The sequence below is a fragment of the Macaca mulatta genome, chromosome 6 (assembly GCF_049350105.2).
Source record: "Macaca mulatta isolate MMU2019108-1 chromosome 6, T2T-MMU8v2.0, whole genome shotgun sequence".
Classification (NCBI taxonomy): Eukaryota; Metazoa; Chordata; class Mammalia; order Primates; family Cercopithecidae; genus Macaca; species Macaca mulatta.
In genome coordinates, this window is record NC_133411.1 from 142,297,996 (window position 1) to 142,315,793 (window position 17,798).

The 17,798-nt window shown below is 50.4% G+C and overlaps 1 protein-coding gene across 7 annotated transcripts in view; it reads right to left on the minus strand.

Annotated features, from left to right (window-relative positions):
- Window positions 1-17,798, minus strand: part of FSTL4 (follistatin like 4) — a 417,315-nt gene that overhangs the window by 195,168 nt on the left and 204,349 nt on the right. For all 7 annotated transcript variants that reach the window (XM_078005171.1, XM_028849721.2, XM_078005173.1 and 4 more), the window contains one exon: window positions 8,737-8,985. In XM_078005171.1, coding sequence (XP_077861297.1) covers window positions 8,737-8,985 — 249 coding nt within the window. The remainder of the gene's footprint in view (window positions 1-8,736; window positions 8,986-17,798) is intronic.

Below are 17,798 nucleotides of genomic sequence, written 5' to 3' on the forward strand. Positions count from 1 at the left end.
TATAGGTCATCCAGCTAGGAGATGATGGTGGGATGGACCATCCCAGGTGGAATGAGAGGTAGACTGAAACGTGAGGAGAGGTCAGGCAAGAAGATATGGTTGGGTCTTTTCTCATGGGACAGTCTGGGTCTTTGAGGCATAGCTGGAACTGTGAGAAGAGGGCCCCAGGGGACCCTCCTGGAAGCAACTGGTATAGAAGGAGGGGCCTATGGAGAGTCAGAAGGATGGTGGCTGGTCCCCAGAAGACAGTGGAACAGGTTTGCAGGGAGGATGACAGAGCTCACTGCAGGAGGGATGCAGCAAAACCAGGCCTGGAAAGTGCCTTCTTGGCATTTAGAAGGGTAAGGTGATCTTAGCAAACTCAGTGGCAGGGGTAACAGGACAGGAGCTAGGTGCAGACCCTAGACAGCAGAATACAGGGAAGCTGCAGAAGTGGAGACAGCCAGTGCAGAAAATGCTCTGCGGCCTGAGAGGGAAGAGATGAAAGGCTACCTAGGAGGATGCTGGGACAAAATCCTGCGCCTTTGGGCTTTAGGATGAGAGAGATGAGTCCGCCAGCAACCAATGGGAATGAAGAGTGCACAGCAAAGGAGGGGTTGGAGAAAGAAGGACGGGGTGCCAGAAAACAGCCAGAAACAATGTGGGGGACTCGGAGGCTATAGCTTGTTTCCATAAGAGAAATCAATGCACCGCGAGACTTTCTCAGCTCAATAACTTCTTAGCAATTTTTAATTACCAGAATGTAATTAATTCATTCAAAGTGCAGCAGTTCTATAAAGCACACCACACATGCTGAACTGATAATATTCTTGCACATTTGCGAAGTGCTCACACCAAGACATTTCCTTGCATAAAACCTAGAGGAAATATCCAAAGAACACACATGTTTGTTTTAAGTCACTTTTCTTGATCCTGGAAGCAGATACTGTAAACGGGACAACTGAGCTCCCAGGGATGCTGGACTACGGGGCTATGAGTGAATTTTCAGTTCAGTCAAATCCTAGTTGTTTTCACAGACGCTGACAGAATCTGTGGAGTGAGGAGGGGGTATCCAACATGAGAGACAGTCCGTAAAGATTCCCATTTGTGCTTAAGGTCTTGGAGGCATCTCTGGCTAAAGCAGCCCCCAAAGGATAACCCAGAGAGTGGAGATGTGTGGCATTTCTTTTGGCTGTAAATTCCTTGAGGTCAGGCCTGGTGTTCTGATCCTACTGGTATTCTCAGGTCCTGGTACAGCCTTAGCACCCAGTGGGCATTCAACAGATGTCTGTGAAGCTGAGTGTCTTGGCAGAAAATAGCCAAACCTCTTCTGTGGAGCTTAAAGTGAAGGCCAGGAACAGGGCTGGGTACAGAAAGATCCTTTTACAAAGACCGAAAGAACAACAGTGGCCACTGGACAGAAATGTGGGTAGGCCCAGAGTGGAAGGGCAACTGGAAGAACAGGAAAGGGAGTCTGGAGAGAAAGTGGAGTCCAGCTTCCAGAGCCACACCAGGCTGAAGGTGGGCTTGTCCCCAGAGGCTCTGCCTGCTTTTGACCCCAGGTTCTCCTGGCAGCCTTCTGGGTATCTGTGGGTTTCCTACTCTTTCCTTAGAAAGGAGACAGGGGTCTGGTTTCCTGTTGTCCAGAGGCCCTGTGAGTTTGGGATGATTGAGCCAGTTTTCTCTGGAGAAGCTGTAGCTGGCTTCTTAATGACCTGTAGAGCAGGGAAGCCCTGCCCAGCAGTGGCATGCAAGGCCCTTTCCACTGCCCATGGCTCCTGAGCCTGCCTTCCTGCACCACGAGGTCTCCTGGGGGAGAAGCATAAAGCAATTGCATCTGTTGGGAACGTGTCTTGCTGAGACCTAACTAAAAACAGCCCCAAAGCTGTTGGTGCCTTTGAAGGGCCTGTTGCAGCAGCAAAGCCTGGGCCCTGGCTCGGCTCTGCCTGTGTGACTTGGGACAGGTATTAGCTCTCTCTGGGCTTCAGGGTCCCTCTTTGGGAAATGAGAATGTTGCAGTAGCTTACCTGACACCCGGTCAGCTTGAGTTCAGACTACCCTGTTTGGCACACAAGGCCTTTCCCCTGCTTGCTGTGATCCACTTGTCTGCCTTTATCCCCAACTATACTCTCCCCCACACCCAGGATCCCATAATCACTTGCTCTTGCCTGAGACTGGAGGTACCTCATGCTGGTACCCCTCGAAAGCCTTCTCCATCCTCTCAACCTAGCAAACCCTCCCTTGCCCTTCGAGATCCACCTTCAAGGTCTCTTCTCCTCCAGCACCTTCTCTAAACATTCTCATCCTGAGTTGGATGAATTTTTACCCCAGGCTCCACTGGCATTTCCTGAGAGCCCGGAGGTACATTCTAGGGGCTTTGTCCGGACTGGGGATCAGAGACACCTGATTCTCCCCTTGCTTTTCTACTAACCTGCTACATGAACTTCAGTGGCTCCTTACATGTCTTTTCAAAAAGCAAGACAGTTGGAGAAAGTGATCATTAAATTTGACCAACTGGAGGTCAAATTCTAGGCATTCATTAAATAAACATGAAGGGCCAATGTTCTTCTCTCCCCTCATTCACAGGAGGACCCACCACCCCGACCTCCTTGCTCATTACAGAGTTGTCACATAAACGGGCAAGTGTCTTATAGCCTGTTGCATCTGCTCCTTAAACAAGCCGTGGTGTTACAACGGCATCACCATCATCCGTTGTGCTGTTGATACTGCTTAGAGAAGAAAGCTCACTGCACGCCAGGTGCTGCTCCTGTCATACAACACTCTACGAGGTAAGTGCTGTTATTACTCCCATTTTACAGATGAGAAAAATGAGGCACAGAAAGCTCACGTGCCTTGTCCAAAGCAGCACCGTCGAGCACGTGCCACATTGTCCCATCAGCCTGGGGCTCCCTGATGCTTCCTCAGGCCCCAGCACCTCTTGCTGTAGGGACTGCTCCAGCAGAGTTACACCAAATCCCCTATCAATGCCTTACAGCATCACAGCCCTGCAGCAGGATTGCACACATCCCAGGAAGTGAGTCTCCTGCTGAGAGCTGGACTGGGCTGACAAAGCTGGGGATGTGAGCAGCTTTCCCTGGCAGGACAGGAAAGACTTGTGGAAGTATAGAAATGCCCCTGGGGTGTGGGGCCCAACTTCAATTCTTAAAGTAACAAGACTCAAAGTAACAACAGCAACAAAATAAGAAGAAGAAAAATAAAAGCCTCTTAGGCAGCAAGCTCTATTTGCTCTGCTAACTTCCAACAAAATACTGAGTTTTTATACCTGTTTAGTAACAAGAAAGAAAAAGAGATTTCTTAGTGAGCCTGTAGTATGCTTAACTTGTTTCCAAACATGGAAATGACTTCCTGTCTTTCATCAGCTTGTGAACTCTCCTCTGAAGCACCAAAACTACCTGCAACCACCATCAGGCTGAGGAAGCTGAAGGGCCCCCTTAAAACAGAACCTCCAACAGTCCCCTATCTTCCATAATTTCATGGTTTGTTTGGAAAACTGCCCAACTATGACATTGTGTCATCTGGTATAATACAGCCCTGGCTTGGTGAGTGATTGCTGAAAGGGAAGCTCATCTTCTTGAACAGCGTAGGAGATAAAGCGTGAATTCAAAACCAAGAAAAATGAGTTTAAAAGTGCCAACTAATACACAAATAGGAATGCGATGTCACAAGGTAACTTTGAAAACACAAACTCTATAAGAAGTTAAACAGTGAAATCCATCCAATATCTTGGCATTCTCTTGGTAGGATTTGGTGTTGAGGAAAAATGTGACTCTAATTTTGCCACAAGAAGAGATACATCTTTCCCACACCCCCTTTTGCCCCTCACTTTCAGTGAGATCCTGCTTGTGACTCAAGAGATCTGGGATCAAAGCTGTAAACTCTAGCTGCAGCAATCCTTTTGAGTCTGGTTGATTTCCTGTACATGCTAATGATCCCTAAATGATATATTTCATTTTACATTCACAAGGAATCCCATTGCCATAGCAACTGGAATGTGATACCAGAAGTTTTCTTATAAATGGGATTTACAATGCTGCCTCTTATCCCTTGCTGGGTGATGAAGGCTATGTGTCCCCCACCACTCCTCAGGAGAACCCCTTCCCCAGCAGGAAATCAGGAGCTCTGGCCACAGACAGGGAGCTCCGAACTGCAGTGACTTAGCCCAGCACAGCCCATCACCTCTCTTCTCTTGCTCCACACATTCCAGCTGCACAAGGAATTGTCCTAATATTGACTTCTGGGGGCAGATAAAGTCCCAGAGAATGAAGTCACAACTTCTTCTTGTAAAGTCTGATAGAAATAGAGAATGAAAGATGGATGATTTTAGAATTTTTGCTTGCATGAAAAACAAGGTTTTTTTGTTGTTGTTGTTTCCTGTATTAATAACTCCCTGGAAATTTAGGACAAATGACAAACTGTCATCCATGGACCTCAAGCTGTTGTTAAATATTCTGCCATTGTAGGGTGGGGACTGTAAGAACTTGTTTATATTCTCCTTTGTTCCAGGACCCCCCGTCCCCACAAAAGCTCCCATCTGTTTCCTTCTATTCCCCGCTGGAGCCATGGTTCCGGTCAAAGTGAAGTGCTCACATCACGGAACTCACCTCGGGGCTGGCCTGCTTTCCCTTCATCAGGCTCCTGCGAATGAGCGCCCAGGTCTTTCCTGTTTGTTGGGCACTCCCTATGGAAATGACCAAGGAGGAGAAGCAGCCCAGCTCTCCTGCCCTCCCATCAGGACTACAGCTGACCCTGAGGGTGAGGCACTGAAGGCTTTCAGTGGAATCCAGACCCAAGAGGCCACCTGCAGAAAGATAACCCCAGCTCTAGGTGGACACTGCTGGGACAGGCCCGAGCAATGTGTGTCTGCCTGACACTCATGTTTTCCTCACCCACTCTTCACGTACCTTTAAACAATCGGGGCCCAGAAATCTCTCCCCACACCTCCCAGGCAGAGCCCTTGTTCCTGTCTCTGCGTTCTTCAGAATTTGTGCATCTGTCTACTCTCAGCGTGTGGCCATGTTGAATTAAAATAAATAATGACGGCAGGTCTCATGAACACTAGATCCATGCAATGCATCACGGCGTGTGCTAAGCGGTGTTTGTGCAGCCCCTCTTTTACCTCTCTCCAGGGCTGCAGCAGGTGGGTACAGCTGTTAGTCCCATTTTACACCCGAGGAAAAAGCCCAGAGAAGCAGAGTGATGCATCCAAGGCCACACAGCTGGGAAGTACTGTGTCTGGAACTGATGGGTTCTTGGTCTCGCTGACCTCAGGAACGAAGCCGCAGACCCTCGTGGTGTTATAGCTCTTAAAGATGGTGCATCTGGAGTTTGTTCCTTCAGATGTTCAGATGTGCCCGCAGTTTCTTCCTTCTGGTGAGTTCGTAGTCTCGCTGACTTCAGGAGTGAAGCTGCAGACCTCCACCGTGACTATTACAGCTTCTAAAGGCGGGGCATCTGGAGTGGTTTGTTCTTCCCAGTGGCTTTGTGGCCTCGCTGGCTTCAGCAGTGAAGCTGCAGACTTCCGTGGTGAGTATCACAGCTCTTAAATGTATCATGGTCCCAAAGAGTGAACAACAGCAATATTTATTGTAAAGAGGAAAGAACAAACCTACCACACCCTGCAAGGCAACCCAGTCAACTGCTATTGTCTGGCTGCGGCAGCCTGCTTTTATTCCCTTATATGACCCCACCCACATCCTGCTGATTGGTCCATTTTATAGAGAGCTGATTGGTCTATTTTACAGAGAACTGATTGGACCGTTTTGACAGGGTGCTGATTGGTGCATTTACAATCCCTGAGCTAGACACAGAGTGCTGATTGGTGCGTTTACAATCCTTTAGCTAGACACAGAGTGCTAAACAGAAAAGTTCTCCAAGTCCCCACTAGGTTAGCTAGATACGGAGTACTGATTGGTGTATTTACAAACCTTGAGCTACACACAGGGTGCTGATTGGCGTATTTACAATCTCTTAGCTAGACATAAAGTTTCTCCAAGTCCCCGCTATGTTAGCTAGATACAGAGTACTGATTGGTTTATTTACAAACGTTGAGCTAGACACAGGGTGCTGATTGGTGTATTTACAATCCCTTATGTAGAGAGAAAAGTTCTCCAAGTCCCCACTAGACTCAGGAGCCCAGCTGGCTTCACCCAGTGGATCCTGCACAGGGGCTGCAGGCTGAGCTGCCTGCCAGTCCCCTGCCCTGTGCCCTCACTCCTCAGCCCTTGGGCGGTGGATGGGACAGGGCACTGCGGCACAAGGGGCAGCGCTGCTTGGGGAGGCTCGGGGGCGCAGGAGCCCATGGCGTGGGGGAGGCTCCGGCAAGGCGGGCTGCAGGTCCCAAGCCCTGCCCTGCAGGGCGGCAGCTAAGGCCCGGTGAGAATTCGAGCACAGCGCCAGCAGGCTGGCACAGTTGGGAGACCCTGCCGCACCCTCTGCAGCTGCTGGCCCAGGTGCTAAGCTCCTCACTGCCTGGGGCTGGTGGCATTGGCTCCCCGCTCCGAGTGCGGGGCCCGCCGAGCCCACGCTCACCTGGAACTCACTCTGGCCCGCCCGCGAGCACGGCGCGCAGCCTGGGTTCCCGCCTGCGCCTCTCCCTCCACACCTACCTGCAAGCAGAGGGAGTCGGCTCTGGCCTCCGCCGGCCCAGAGAGGGGCTCCCACAGTGCCGTGGTGGGCTGAAAGGCTCCTCAAGTGCTGCCAGAGTGGACGCTGAGGTGGAGGAGGTGCCCAGAGTGAGGGCTGCTAGCATGTTGTCACCTCTCAGTACCAGAGCTGGGATGCCACCCTTGGTCTTTCTGGGAGCTCACAGGCACCACTCTCCACCAAAAAGGGGTCCTTAAGAGAGGAGTTCTGCTATACCAAGTGGGGGGCAACTCACAATCTGTGAAAACCTCAATGAGTCAGAAGGATTCAGTGGATAAATTCAATCAACATGAAGCAGAACTGAGCCCTGATCTGCTCAAGGCTGCCTGCCCCCCCCCCCCAACTCCACGCCAGCTTGTTCCCATCCCTCCTCACCTCGGTGGGTTTTGTGGTGGCTGGTTTTTCCCTCCCATGAAATGAGAAATGTTGTTTGAATAACCGATGGTGAGGGAGGCTGTGCACACTCTGATGCAGAAATAGAAACCTTTAGGAAGATGCAATTTAGAGGATATTGGAAACCAGAGAATGGAACATCAGTCTATAAAACTCAACATGGCCAATAAAGCTGGAGCAACTGGTCAAGTGTTTTAGTGTGCACAGTTGCAGAGGAATTGGTAGCACGTGGCCGGGCAGCGCTTCCAGACTGGGGACGTTTTTCCTAGGCTCATTTTGGCCTCATTTCCATAATGTGTCTCATTATCTCTGAAGCACCTCGGTATTAGGATTATAAGCACAGCCGTGAAAGTGTCCAAGACTATTGTCATCACCAGGTAAAGGCACCTTTCCCAAGCCCTGCCCAGCCTAGCACTCCATGCTGCCACGACTGCTAAGTGGAGTGGCCCATTAGGTGGGTGCAGGTGACACAGGTAGATGTAACAGAGGCAAACACACCTTTGCTCCACCACCTCAGCCGTGAATCCGCCTCCACACACACGTGTCATGCATCACACCATCCTCAGCGGGGGTCTGTGAGGGTGAGGCAGGAGCTCTGCCCCTTCCCACTTGGTGCCCAGGCCTCTACAGCCTGAACTGCTCTCAAGCCTTTGTCTCCCAGTGTTGCAGGCACTTGGCAAGTCTCTAGACCAAGCATCCTTCTCTCCTCCCTGCACAACCTAAAGCACTTTCCTGACCTCATGCAACTCCAGGTGGGCTCTCCTAGCTCAGGCTGTGTGGGCCTGTTTCCATCTGCCTGCAAGCTGCTTCTGTCTTCTACACATTTCCTAATTCATGTATACCCATTTTGTACACAAATATTTGTACACAATAAATACTTCTACAGGCCATGGCATGTACTATTTACCAGGGCCACATCAATCAACACAGGATGTGCATTCTGACTCTTGTATCTTCAAGCATCTGGGAGCCATTGAGCATTTTCTTGGCGCAAGGCACTGTGCTAGGTGCTGCAAATACATAAGCGCATAAAACAGCCATAGCCGCTGCCCTGATGGCTCTTACCGTCTAGTGGGAGCTGGTACTTGCCTTCTCTTCTGACTCAATCTCAGCCCAAAGCATGAATCCTTTGGCCCCAGCTCCATGGACATATTCTGATGTCCACCCAGAGGCTTCCTTGTCTTGCTCAGAGGTATTTTGGACAGGTAAGACATGGGATGCCTTCCCAATGACAACTACTACAGGCCAGATTTTGTGTTCTTGCCATGCTGGGAGCCATTGTGCTGGTGTCTGCCTGACCACATTCTATGCACAGCACAGCCTCCTGATTCATGGGACTCTGTGCAGAAGGGTAAACATGGTCCTTGTCACAACCTTGCAAAGGCCCATCCTGTATGGAGAACTGGGTAGTGCCCTGTTGTCTCGTTACTAGTGAACCTGTACCAGCCAGGGTTTAATTTGACCTGCCTGGATTCTGCTCCCCAAGAAGCTTCCTCTAAGGGCAGGGGTCTCTGGAGGTGGCACACAGGTAGAGTATGCATCACCAAAATGCCACTGCTGCCATTTTGTTACACACCAGTCTTTGTCTTTATTTCCTACAGATATGTAACTTGTAGACTCAGCACCCAGGTCACTTGTCAAAAAGGCATTAGAAGATCCATCACAAAACTCAAAACCACAGGGCAAGGGCCCTGTTCCTACCTTTGAGGAAACAGTCCTTGCTGTGGATGACAGTGATCTTCTTTCCCAGGAGGCAAGCGGCACGGTGGAGCTTACAGTGGTTTTCATAAAACCTCCCATCAGAGCCGCACACAGGCATGTAGCTGGGCCTGCATGCCTCCAGGCACTGGCATTCAGGCTCCCCTGTCTTCCTGCTGAGCACGCACCGGCTCCCTCGGCTGCAGAACTTCTTCCCGCAGGAGGCTAGTAGCTCACTGTGGCTGGAAAGCCCTGCCGGACACACAAACACAGAGGGTCAGCTACAAACACTCAGGGGGTCTGGGGTCAAGGGCCTCTTTTGTAGCTCACAAGCACAGACTCCATTTGCCTGTGAAGCCAAGCTACTCAAGGTGGGGCCTGGGGACTTGGGGTCTCCTAGGGAGTCCCTGTCCCTCCATGAGGTGGCCATTGGTGCCAAGAAGGGTGTCCTGCCTTGCAGAGCTCAGGTTTCATGGCTGACTCCCTCTCAACATCTGAAACACAACACCTGCCCATCCTAGGACCCAGCTGGGGGCTTTTGATCAACTCTTGGTTCTTTCTTAGACTTACTTTTCCTGCTTCCAGTTGAAAAATGAAAACACTCAGCCATTCTGTGCTCACAAAGAAGCACCTTACACCGAAGGACAAAGCCTGCTACCACTGCTCCCAGGCTCACAGTCAGCCTCCCGGACTAGAGACCTATTAAAATCAATGACTCTTTAAAAAGCCATCCCCCCACCCACCCCCTGCCTGCAACACCTTTTCCTTCCTTCCTTCTTTTCCTTTACTATATCATGACTTTGGACCAGGCTGTGTACTAGGCACCTTAGGGGTCTCAAAGATGAACAAGCCATGCCTTTTCCTCTTTCTGACTTTGTCATTCTGTAAGGTGGTGACAAGTATGCAGATCAGGCAAAGGGCATGGGAGCCAGGGAGCTAAGTTTGGGAGAAGTAACTGGGAGTGGTAGAGATGATGGAGGGGGTGATGTGCCAGTGGGCCCTGCAAAGGAGAGAAGAGTTTTCCCAGAAACACAGCAGGATTGAGCCAAGACTCCCCCAGCTGCCCTGTGGGTGGCATTTGCAGGTCTCAGAAGACTAAATGTGAGTAGGAGTTTTGTACAGCGGTGGGGTTGGGGGGCAAGGTGTGATTTCTGGGAGACTTGGAGAGCCAAGCAGAGAAATTTAGGTACTCTATTGTAGGCACTGGGGAGCCATTGCAGGGAGGAAGCATGGCATAAGAAGAAAGTCATGCTCCAAGTGTTCAGGAAAGGGGTGGGGATAGCTGAGGTAGGGAGACCAGTGACTGGCCATTTCCTTGGGGGAGAATGTGGTTCTCCAAGACACACGTCATCAGGGGAGACACCAGCAGCCTTTCCCCACCGCCCAGTCCTTTCTAGCACAATGTTGCAGTTATGGGCAAGAAGGCTGAGCCCCTGGAAATGGCAGCTGCCACATTGCTTGAGTGTCCCCTGCACCCTACAACACCCACAGTGAACTCAGGCAGCAGCACCCAGAGCTCACACACCAAAGAGGTCAGGGCAGCTGGAAAGGGCACGTTTAAGTAAAAGGCAAAACAGGCATCCATCACCAACATCACACTGCATTGTGGGAGTCTGGAAATGAGATAATCGGCACATGTCACTGAAGGTACGGATGGAAAGTTGGGAATTACACAGGGACACCAAAAGACAACTGAAATGTGAATACAGACTTTTATGGCCTCAGAAGACTTTGCTTTAACTGTTAATTAAATCTCCATCAAAATACTCAGCAAGACAGAATGGTCCTAGTAATCATGAGCAAACTTTCAGCCCTAGCTCCTACCCATAGGATTAAAATGTCTAAGCAAAGAAGAAAGAAAAGAAAAGAGAAGAGAAGAGAAGAGAAGAGAAGAGAAGAGAAGAGAAGAAGGAGGGAGGGAAGGAAGGAAGGAAAAGAAAAGAAAGAAAAGAAAGAGAAGAAGAAAAGAAAGAAAAGGAAAGAAAGAAAGAAAGAAAGATCTCCCTTTTCTTGTTTTTGGTTAAGTCTGCTTTTCATCATTATAGATTTAAAGGGAAAAAATCAGTTATTGGCAGATTAACTGCTTGATTCAATAATTCATTTAAATTCCTCCAACCCTGGCAAGCTAAGAAGTATTGACTTTTTCTTGAATCATAATAAACTAGAAGGTCAAATATCTCTGAGCAGTGTAAAAGTGCAGATCCTAAGCGGGCGGGAATCTCTTTTATCCACTTTGCTAATTGTCTGCATGTCACCATGAAGGCCCAGTGGCATTCAGCAGCCCCTCTGCACGCCTTCCTGTCAAGGTTGACGGTGGTGGGGAGGGAAGGAGGCAGAAGGCAGGCAGGCGCCTGGCAGGGAGGCTCTGGGCTGGAGGCCCCCCACTCACGGTATTTATGGCTGCTTTGCCACAGAGCATGTTTGATTAGCGTGATTCTCCTGGGTTATTGGAAAATGGGTTACCCTAGAAAGTGCTGGCGGCTACTAGAACAAACTAACAGCTCCAAAAATATCAGGCTTTGTTTCTCTCCCAAGACAGGGCCAGGACGCAGAGCACTGCTATCAGATCACTGTTTTAATAACCTTCCCATGCAGATAGGATGCAACCCACTAATTGCCCATTTTGAAGAAACAAGAGGCAAAGTCTCTGCACCCTGGGCTCTGAGCCTGCTTTAGGGTGTGTGCCCTGGCCCCCATTGCTCTCTCCCTCTGGTTAAACCAGTTCCAAGTCACCCTTGTAGGCATTTCCTCTATGAAGTGCTTGCTACCAGCCCAAGTCCAAGTGTCCCTCTCTGAAGCCTCCTACCCCAAAGTGCCTGCCCTGCCCTGGCTTCAGGAGGCCCCAAAAGTGCTGGGCCTTTCTCTTCGTGTGGCCCCAGTATACTCAGGTTTTAGGAAATGCAGAAATGTTCAGAACTGATCTCCTGAAGGCTAATTCAGTGCAGGTAAGAAGCCGGCTAGGGGTCAGATGGGGAGGCTGGTGAAGCCTCACATGCGTTGGCCCAGTGGGGGTACATTTTCCCTTGCCTTCTCCAAAGCAGGCAGGAGGGAAGTGGAAGGGTAGATGTATGAGGGGAAGATGGATGTCTGTAGAGATGGGCTTTCTGGAGTAAAGAGAACTGGAATCCTGGAGAAGCAGAGCTGGAAGGGGCTTCAGAGACCACCTCCTCCAGCCCAGGCAGGCAAACCAAAGCCAGTTCATGGGGGGCTGGGGAAGAAGCTACTTTCCCCGACCCCTCCTTTGAAAGCAGTGTGTCCAGATGGTAGTGAGCACCTCTGAGGCCCAGCATCACACAGGGCAGCAGGCGCCCACGTTTGCTTAGCTTGCTGGGGAGGCTCCCATGGCCTTCCCTGCAGGCTGCACTCTGAGGGTCAGTGTTAAGGAAACACTGGTGCCAACCTGTGGCTATTGAAGTTGTCAAGAACACTCATGTTCTCCCTGACATGGAAATTGACTGTCGGCAAATATTTGATTCCTGATTACTTGCAATTAAGACAAAAGTAGCATGAAGGCCCTGCATATGCCCTTCACAAAGGCCCCACAGAGCGTTGAGAATACCTTGGGTTGGGGAAGGCCCAGAATCTGATCCACAGCCCCAGACATGCTGACCTAGGGGTGGGCTCCTCATTAAACAAGCCCCTTGTTACCACTTCCTCCTTGTCATTAAAACAATGAATTCCCCACTCCTACTACGATGACGATAAAACAGTAATGGGAAAGGTAACCAAGTGAGACTACCAGCAACTGCCTATAGTATTTATGAGGACAACCACAATGCATGAAAAGTACAATGTGCTTAATTTATAGTCATCAAGAAAGCCATTTACTCAGGTTAAAAACTGATCATCTTGCCAAATAAGCTGCTTTTCAACACAAATTAAATTTACTGAACATGGTCAGAAATGGGAACTGTTACATTAACATTATGGCGGCAGGAGAAACAAGTCTATTGGTACCAGTTGGTGCTAAAGACTCCCGCTGTAATCTGATTAAGGATTCTCAATAAGAATGCCACAGACCCAGGACTGCCATGAACTGGGAGCATGGATAGGTACAGGTGGTGTAGTTGAGTGGTTGTGGAAGGCAAGCCTGTCTGGCGCCGGTGGAGGGCATAAAAGGAGGCTGAGTTCTGAGATGGGCCTCAGAGAGAGCGGGTCTACATCCACCTGGAGCAGGAAGCCCCTCCGTTGTTTCACCACAGCCAGCCACAACCAAGAGCACAGAAAGTTGGGTAATTTTGCTTCCAAACTCTGACTCAGCCTCTGTAACTGCTTCCTGGGCCCAGAGAAAACTCACGAGTGCTCCCTTCTCAGGGATAGTGCCCCGAGTGGCAATGAGGGAAAAGCCACGAGCTCTTCCACTCTTGGATGCCAACGGCCTGCTGCCACATTCTTCCCAACACAGCTTTTCTGTGTCTGAGACCTCATCTCCAGCTTGACTACTGATGAGAGCCCATCTCTCCTGAGAAGGCCTTGGGAGCTCCCTGCTCCCATCTCAGCCAGAGGTTCTGCCTAGGCCTCCTCCTGAAGGCTGTCAGTGCCCCCAGTACACGACCTAGCACTCAATTCCCAACTCACTATGAGGCCTCAATGAGGTGATGGCTTGGCTCCGAGGAGGCCACTCACTGGAAAGCCCAAAACTGACGGAGAAGAGCAGGGTGTGAAGGCTGAAGACCAGAGGCAGTGTGTGCAGCGCCAAGAACCTCAAGAACCTCATCTGCCACCTGCCACGAACCCCAGCCCAGCACAGCAGCTGTCTCCAGCTTCTGCAGCAGAGGTACTTGTCCAGCCAAGTGCCTGTCATGGGCAGATACAGCCTTTTATACATGGCCTTATATACTTTATCCTCCAGGTCTTGACATACCAACACACAGGGGAGCGGCAGCCCTCACCTGGGGTCATGGTTGGGTTTCTTAATGACCCAGAGCTGAGGCTTTGCCTGTGGAAGAGCCACGTGCATGTAGCCATGTGCAGATATGTGGGGTGCGCCTCCAGGGATTGGAGGCAACAGTCCCAGTATTCTTCCCTGCTTTAAGATAACGTATACTTTCACACGTGGCAAGGTGATCCAGGGACAGAGAGTGCCTATCAGTGTTGACTCTCTCATTGCAGAAACCACCCAAGTGCCTGGTATGCGGCTAGAGAATTCAGGATTGTGTGAGAACCAGGCAGAGGCCCCACGCTCCAGTCCCATGCCATGTCCACCCTAAGACAGGGTGGGTGGTAACAACGGGGCACTTCCGGAGTGCCTGCTTGCCAGCTTGCCATCTGTCTATTCATCCAACAAATATTTACTGAGCACTCACTATGTGCCAGTCCCGATTCCAGGTGCTGGGGATTCAGACAGAATAGGCTCCTATCCTCAGGGCACTACCATGACAGTGTAGGAAGACACACAAGAGGGTGAACTGGCAAACAAGAAACAAGACAAGTATAGATGGTGTTAAATGAGAGGAAGGAAATAACCAGGGTGCTGCAGCGGGCACACTTTACTCTGGTGGTCAGGGAAGACTCTTTCAGGAGGTGAGATTAGACCTGAGACCTGATGGTGAAGATGGCAGAGACCTGGGGGAAGGAGAGAGTGGAGTACCCTCGGGTGCCCTGGAACCTGGCATACAGGGCGAGGAGGCCTGGTGTAAGAAGAGGCCTGACTCCTGAAGCCCTGCCCCAAGGTAAACATCACCAGGCAGACTCAGTCTGCAGGGAGCTGTGAGGCAGATGCAAAGTTTCACCCTGCCCAACTGTCCTACCTGGAAAGTAGGGTGAGGCCCCGCCACCCCACCACTCAGTCCCCCCAGCTGAAAGAGGTCTATCCTCCTCTTAGGGGCCAGAAAACTCTCAGCACCCCTCAGGGCTGCTGGTGGGAAGAGAGCAGCCCTCTCTGAGCTCTGACCACAGGCCACCTTGGTGAGGGCCTCCATACTCCTAGATGCCCTGGGTGCTGGGGCTGCGTCAGGTCCACCTCCAGCCTGTAACGCCTCATTTATACTCAAGGGTTGGGAAGAGAATCTGTGATTCCTCCCAAGGACATATGTGTGTTAACACCCAGCCAGAGAAGGTCATGTGTAAAGTGACTATTATTTACTGAGGCATGCCCACCAGGCACCATGCTAAACTCTGAGAATCTATGTGTTCGTCTGATGCTCCTTTAATCCTCCTCAAAGCTCTATTAAGTAGACACACAGGCCCTAGTCAGCACATATTTGTGGCATGAATATATGCCCATTTTACAGATTAGGAAACATGAGTCAAGTGACTTGCCTATGGTTAGACAGCAAGTAGGTGGTAGAGCCTAACTTTGCATCAGTCTCACTCCAAATCCCTCGAACCTGGGATAATCTGCTCAGCTGGCAATATGGTCCCTGCTTCAAGGAACTCATGCCAGGAGGATCTAGATGTCCATAGTGTGAGCTTCTCCAGCGTCAGGATACATCCACACATCAGCAACCCCGGCTGCAGGATGGCTGCTGCTCATCCACCTCATGGACACATAGCTTAGAGGCCCAGGTAGCAACTTCTATAAAGGCTAGAGGTTTACAGGGCTGCAGAAGGAAGCCCTGCTTGGATCTGTGAACATCACAGGCCCAAACCCACTCCTTGTCATGCATGGACACCTGGCCATTAAGCCCCTTGCCCACTATGATGTTTCCAGCTTCATCACCTCCCTGTCTCCACTCCTGCTATTTTGCCTGAAACTGGACAGGTGACTGCTGGGCAGATGTGATGTACGCTCAGTGACCACAGGTGATTTCAAACTCAACCAGTGAGCACAGCCTGTATGCTGAGGTTCTTGTGCACTTGATGAAAGCAGTTTGACCAGCTCTGAAAGACTTGACCACATTTTCCAATCCCAAAGCTCAACAGAAACACATGGTTGCCCATTGCTGGAAGGTAATGCAACCTGTCATGCATAATGTTTACAGATCCTAACCTGAGGTCTGATAAATTGACTTCAAAGTCAGAAATGCCTGGAACAAGAAGAGAGAAGGAACACCTTTCATCTGTCAGTAGGCCTCTCAATTGTGCCAAAAGAGTTTCTATCTAACCAATTTGTATCAAACCAAAGCACAAATAGGTTTCTACATATTGTCCAATGCCCCAGGGCACGGCTTTTGGAGGTGGTTATTTTTGGTCACAGTTGAAGATCAAACACCAAACACAAGTGCCAAAGCATACTTTTCAAAAACTTAAAAATGTGACTGTCATGAGAATCTAAAATGAGCATGTGTTAAAGCTGTGTTTGCCTTCTTAATGAGAGAGCCCACAGTGCAGATGCTGGTTCACAGGAGGACTGGAGGAACCACATGGGCACCGGAGAAAGAAGGCTGGGATGAGATGCCTAGGCTAGGCACACAGTAGGTGAGTGACCTGCCTGGTAAGAAAACCACAACGTTTCGGGTTCTCTTTTCCACCAAAAAGAATCATGTGCATTTTTACTGGGAACAAATGTGAAAGTTAACATGTCACTGCAGTCTGGGCCTTTAATCAGTGGTAAATTGTGAGTTGAACAAAGACATAACCCTCTAGCCTGGATCAGCAAATAATCCTTGGGCAGATCTAGTAAACAAGGTCCCAGAGGGAGGACTTGCCACCCTCTCTTTGCCTTATTCCCAAGTTTTGGATAATTTTCTCAATACCACCAAAATCCCTACACTAACCAACATCACCTGAGGGAGCTGCCAAGGACTCTCATCTCTTTCTTCTGCCTGGGGCATCTTCCTTCAGAGCCCCCAGCCTCACAAAAAGACCCCAGAAAGGGAGGAACGTGAGGCTCCAAGTCACTTAGCGGAGACTTACTGAGACAGAGAGAACTTTCTCCTGGGAAAGGCCCCTGGTAGAGCAGAGGGAGAAGGCGCTGGAGCCAGAGGCCATGTTGCTGCGGTGGGAGCTGACAGAGCTGACAGGCAGCTCCTCTTCACTGGGGCGGGGGTGGGGCAGGGGCAGGGGTGGGGGTGGGGCAGGGGCAGGGGCGGGGTGGGGGGGTTGGGGGAGTGCTGCAACAGAACTTCCTACAGCGCTTGTGTTAATCCCGCTCGGTCTCAAGTAACACAGTAACACAGTAAAACCTTGGCCTCCACCCAGTCCTGTGCTCCTTCACAGTTGATAGCTGCGTAAGCCCAGACAAGGTTCCACCATCTTTTCCCTATTTAAAAGTGAGGATAACAATGGTCTGCCCCTTACAGGATTGCTTTGAGGATTACATGAGATAATTCATGTAGAGAGCTTGGCGCTTAGTAAGTACTCAATTCGGACACTCCGAATTGGTGAAAGGTTGAATAAATAGGACTGGAAAAGAAGTAGCCATTTGGTTTTACTGATTCAAGTGCATGCAAATGTGGGGTAGTTGCTGTCTTCGGGAGGCCAGCCTTAATGGAAAGGTGAACATATTTATGTTGAAAGTATTGAATGGTTTTTAAAAAGGCAGATGCAAAATAGCACGCTTCAAAATACCCCAAGGAAATGCTTCCCTTACCATTTCCCTTGCGCCAGGGCTTCCAAGGTGGGGGAGTCTGAAATTATACATTCTCAGGGCAAAGTGACTGGAACTAACTCACAGCACAAACTGCAGGCTCCACTCAACACCTAAGGGCAGTGTCAGGTAGTCACCAGGGCCGCTGGCCTGCCAGAGGAACCCTGGAGTTCAGTTTCAAAGGCATCCCCTGACCTGGGCCCAATGCCAGCATATCTTGCAAACCTCTCAGGCTCACCTGCTACAGATAGGTCCTATGGTTTCCCTCCTTCTGGGAGCCCTTTGCACTGTGTGTCATCTTCCCAGCTACTGTGTGTGACAACAGTGAAACTACCTGACTCACCATTTCCAGAGATTTCCCCCCAGCCTTCCCAGGCCTCTCCCACCTAAAGGATGCTGCCAGGCTGCTGGCCTGAGGACCCCACTCCTGTGGTTCCTTAGGCAGAACAGCAGGCCCTGAGGCAGGGCCCCAGCAGCACCTTCACAGCTGCTCAGAACTCCAGGCTGGGCGTCAGGCAGCGTCTGTGGTTTCAGGGCTGGAATCAGGCTCCACTTCAGAGCTCAGCACCGGGCCTGGCACAGAACGGGCTGGGTG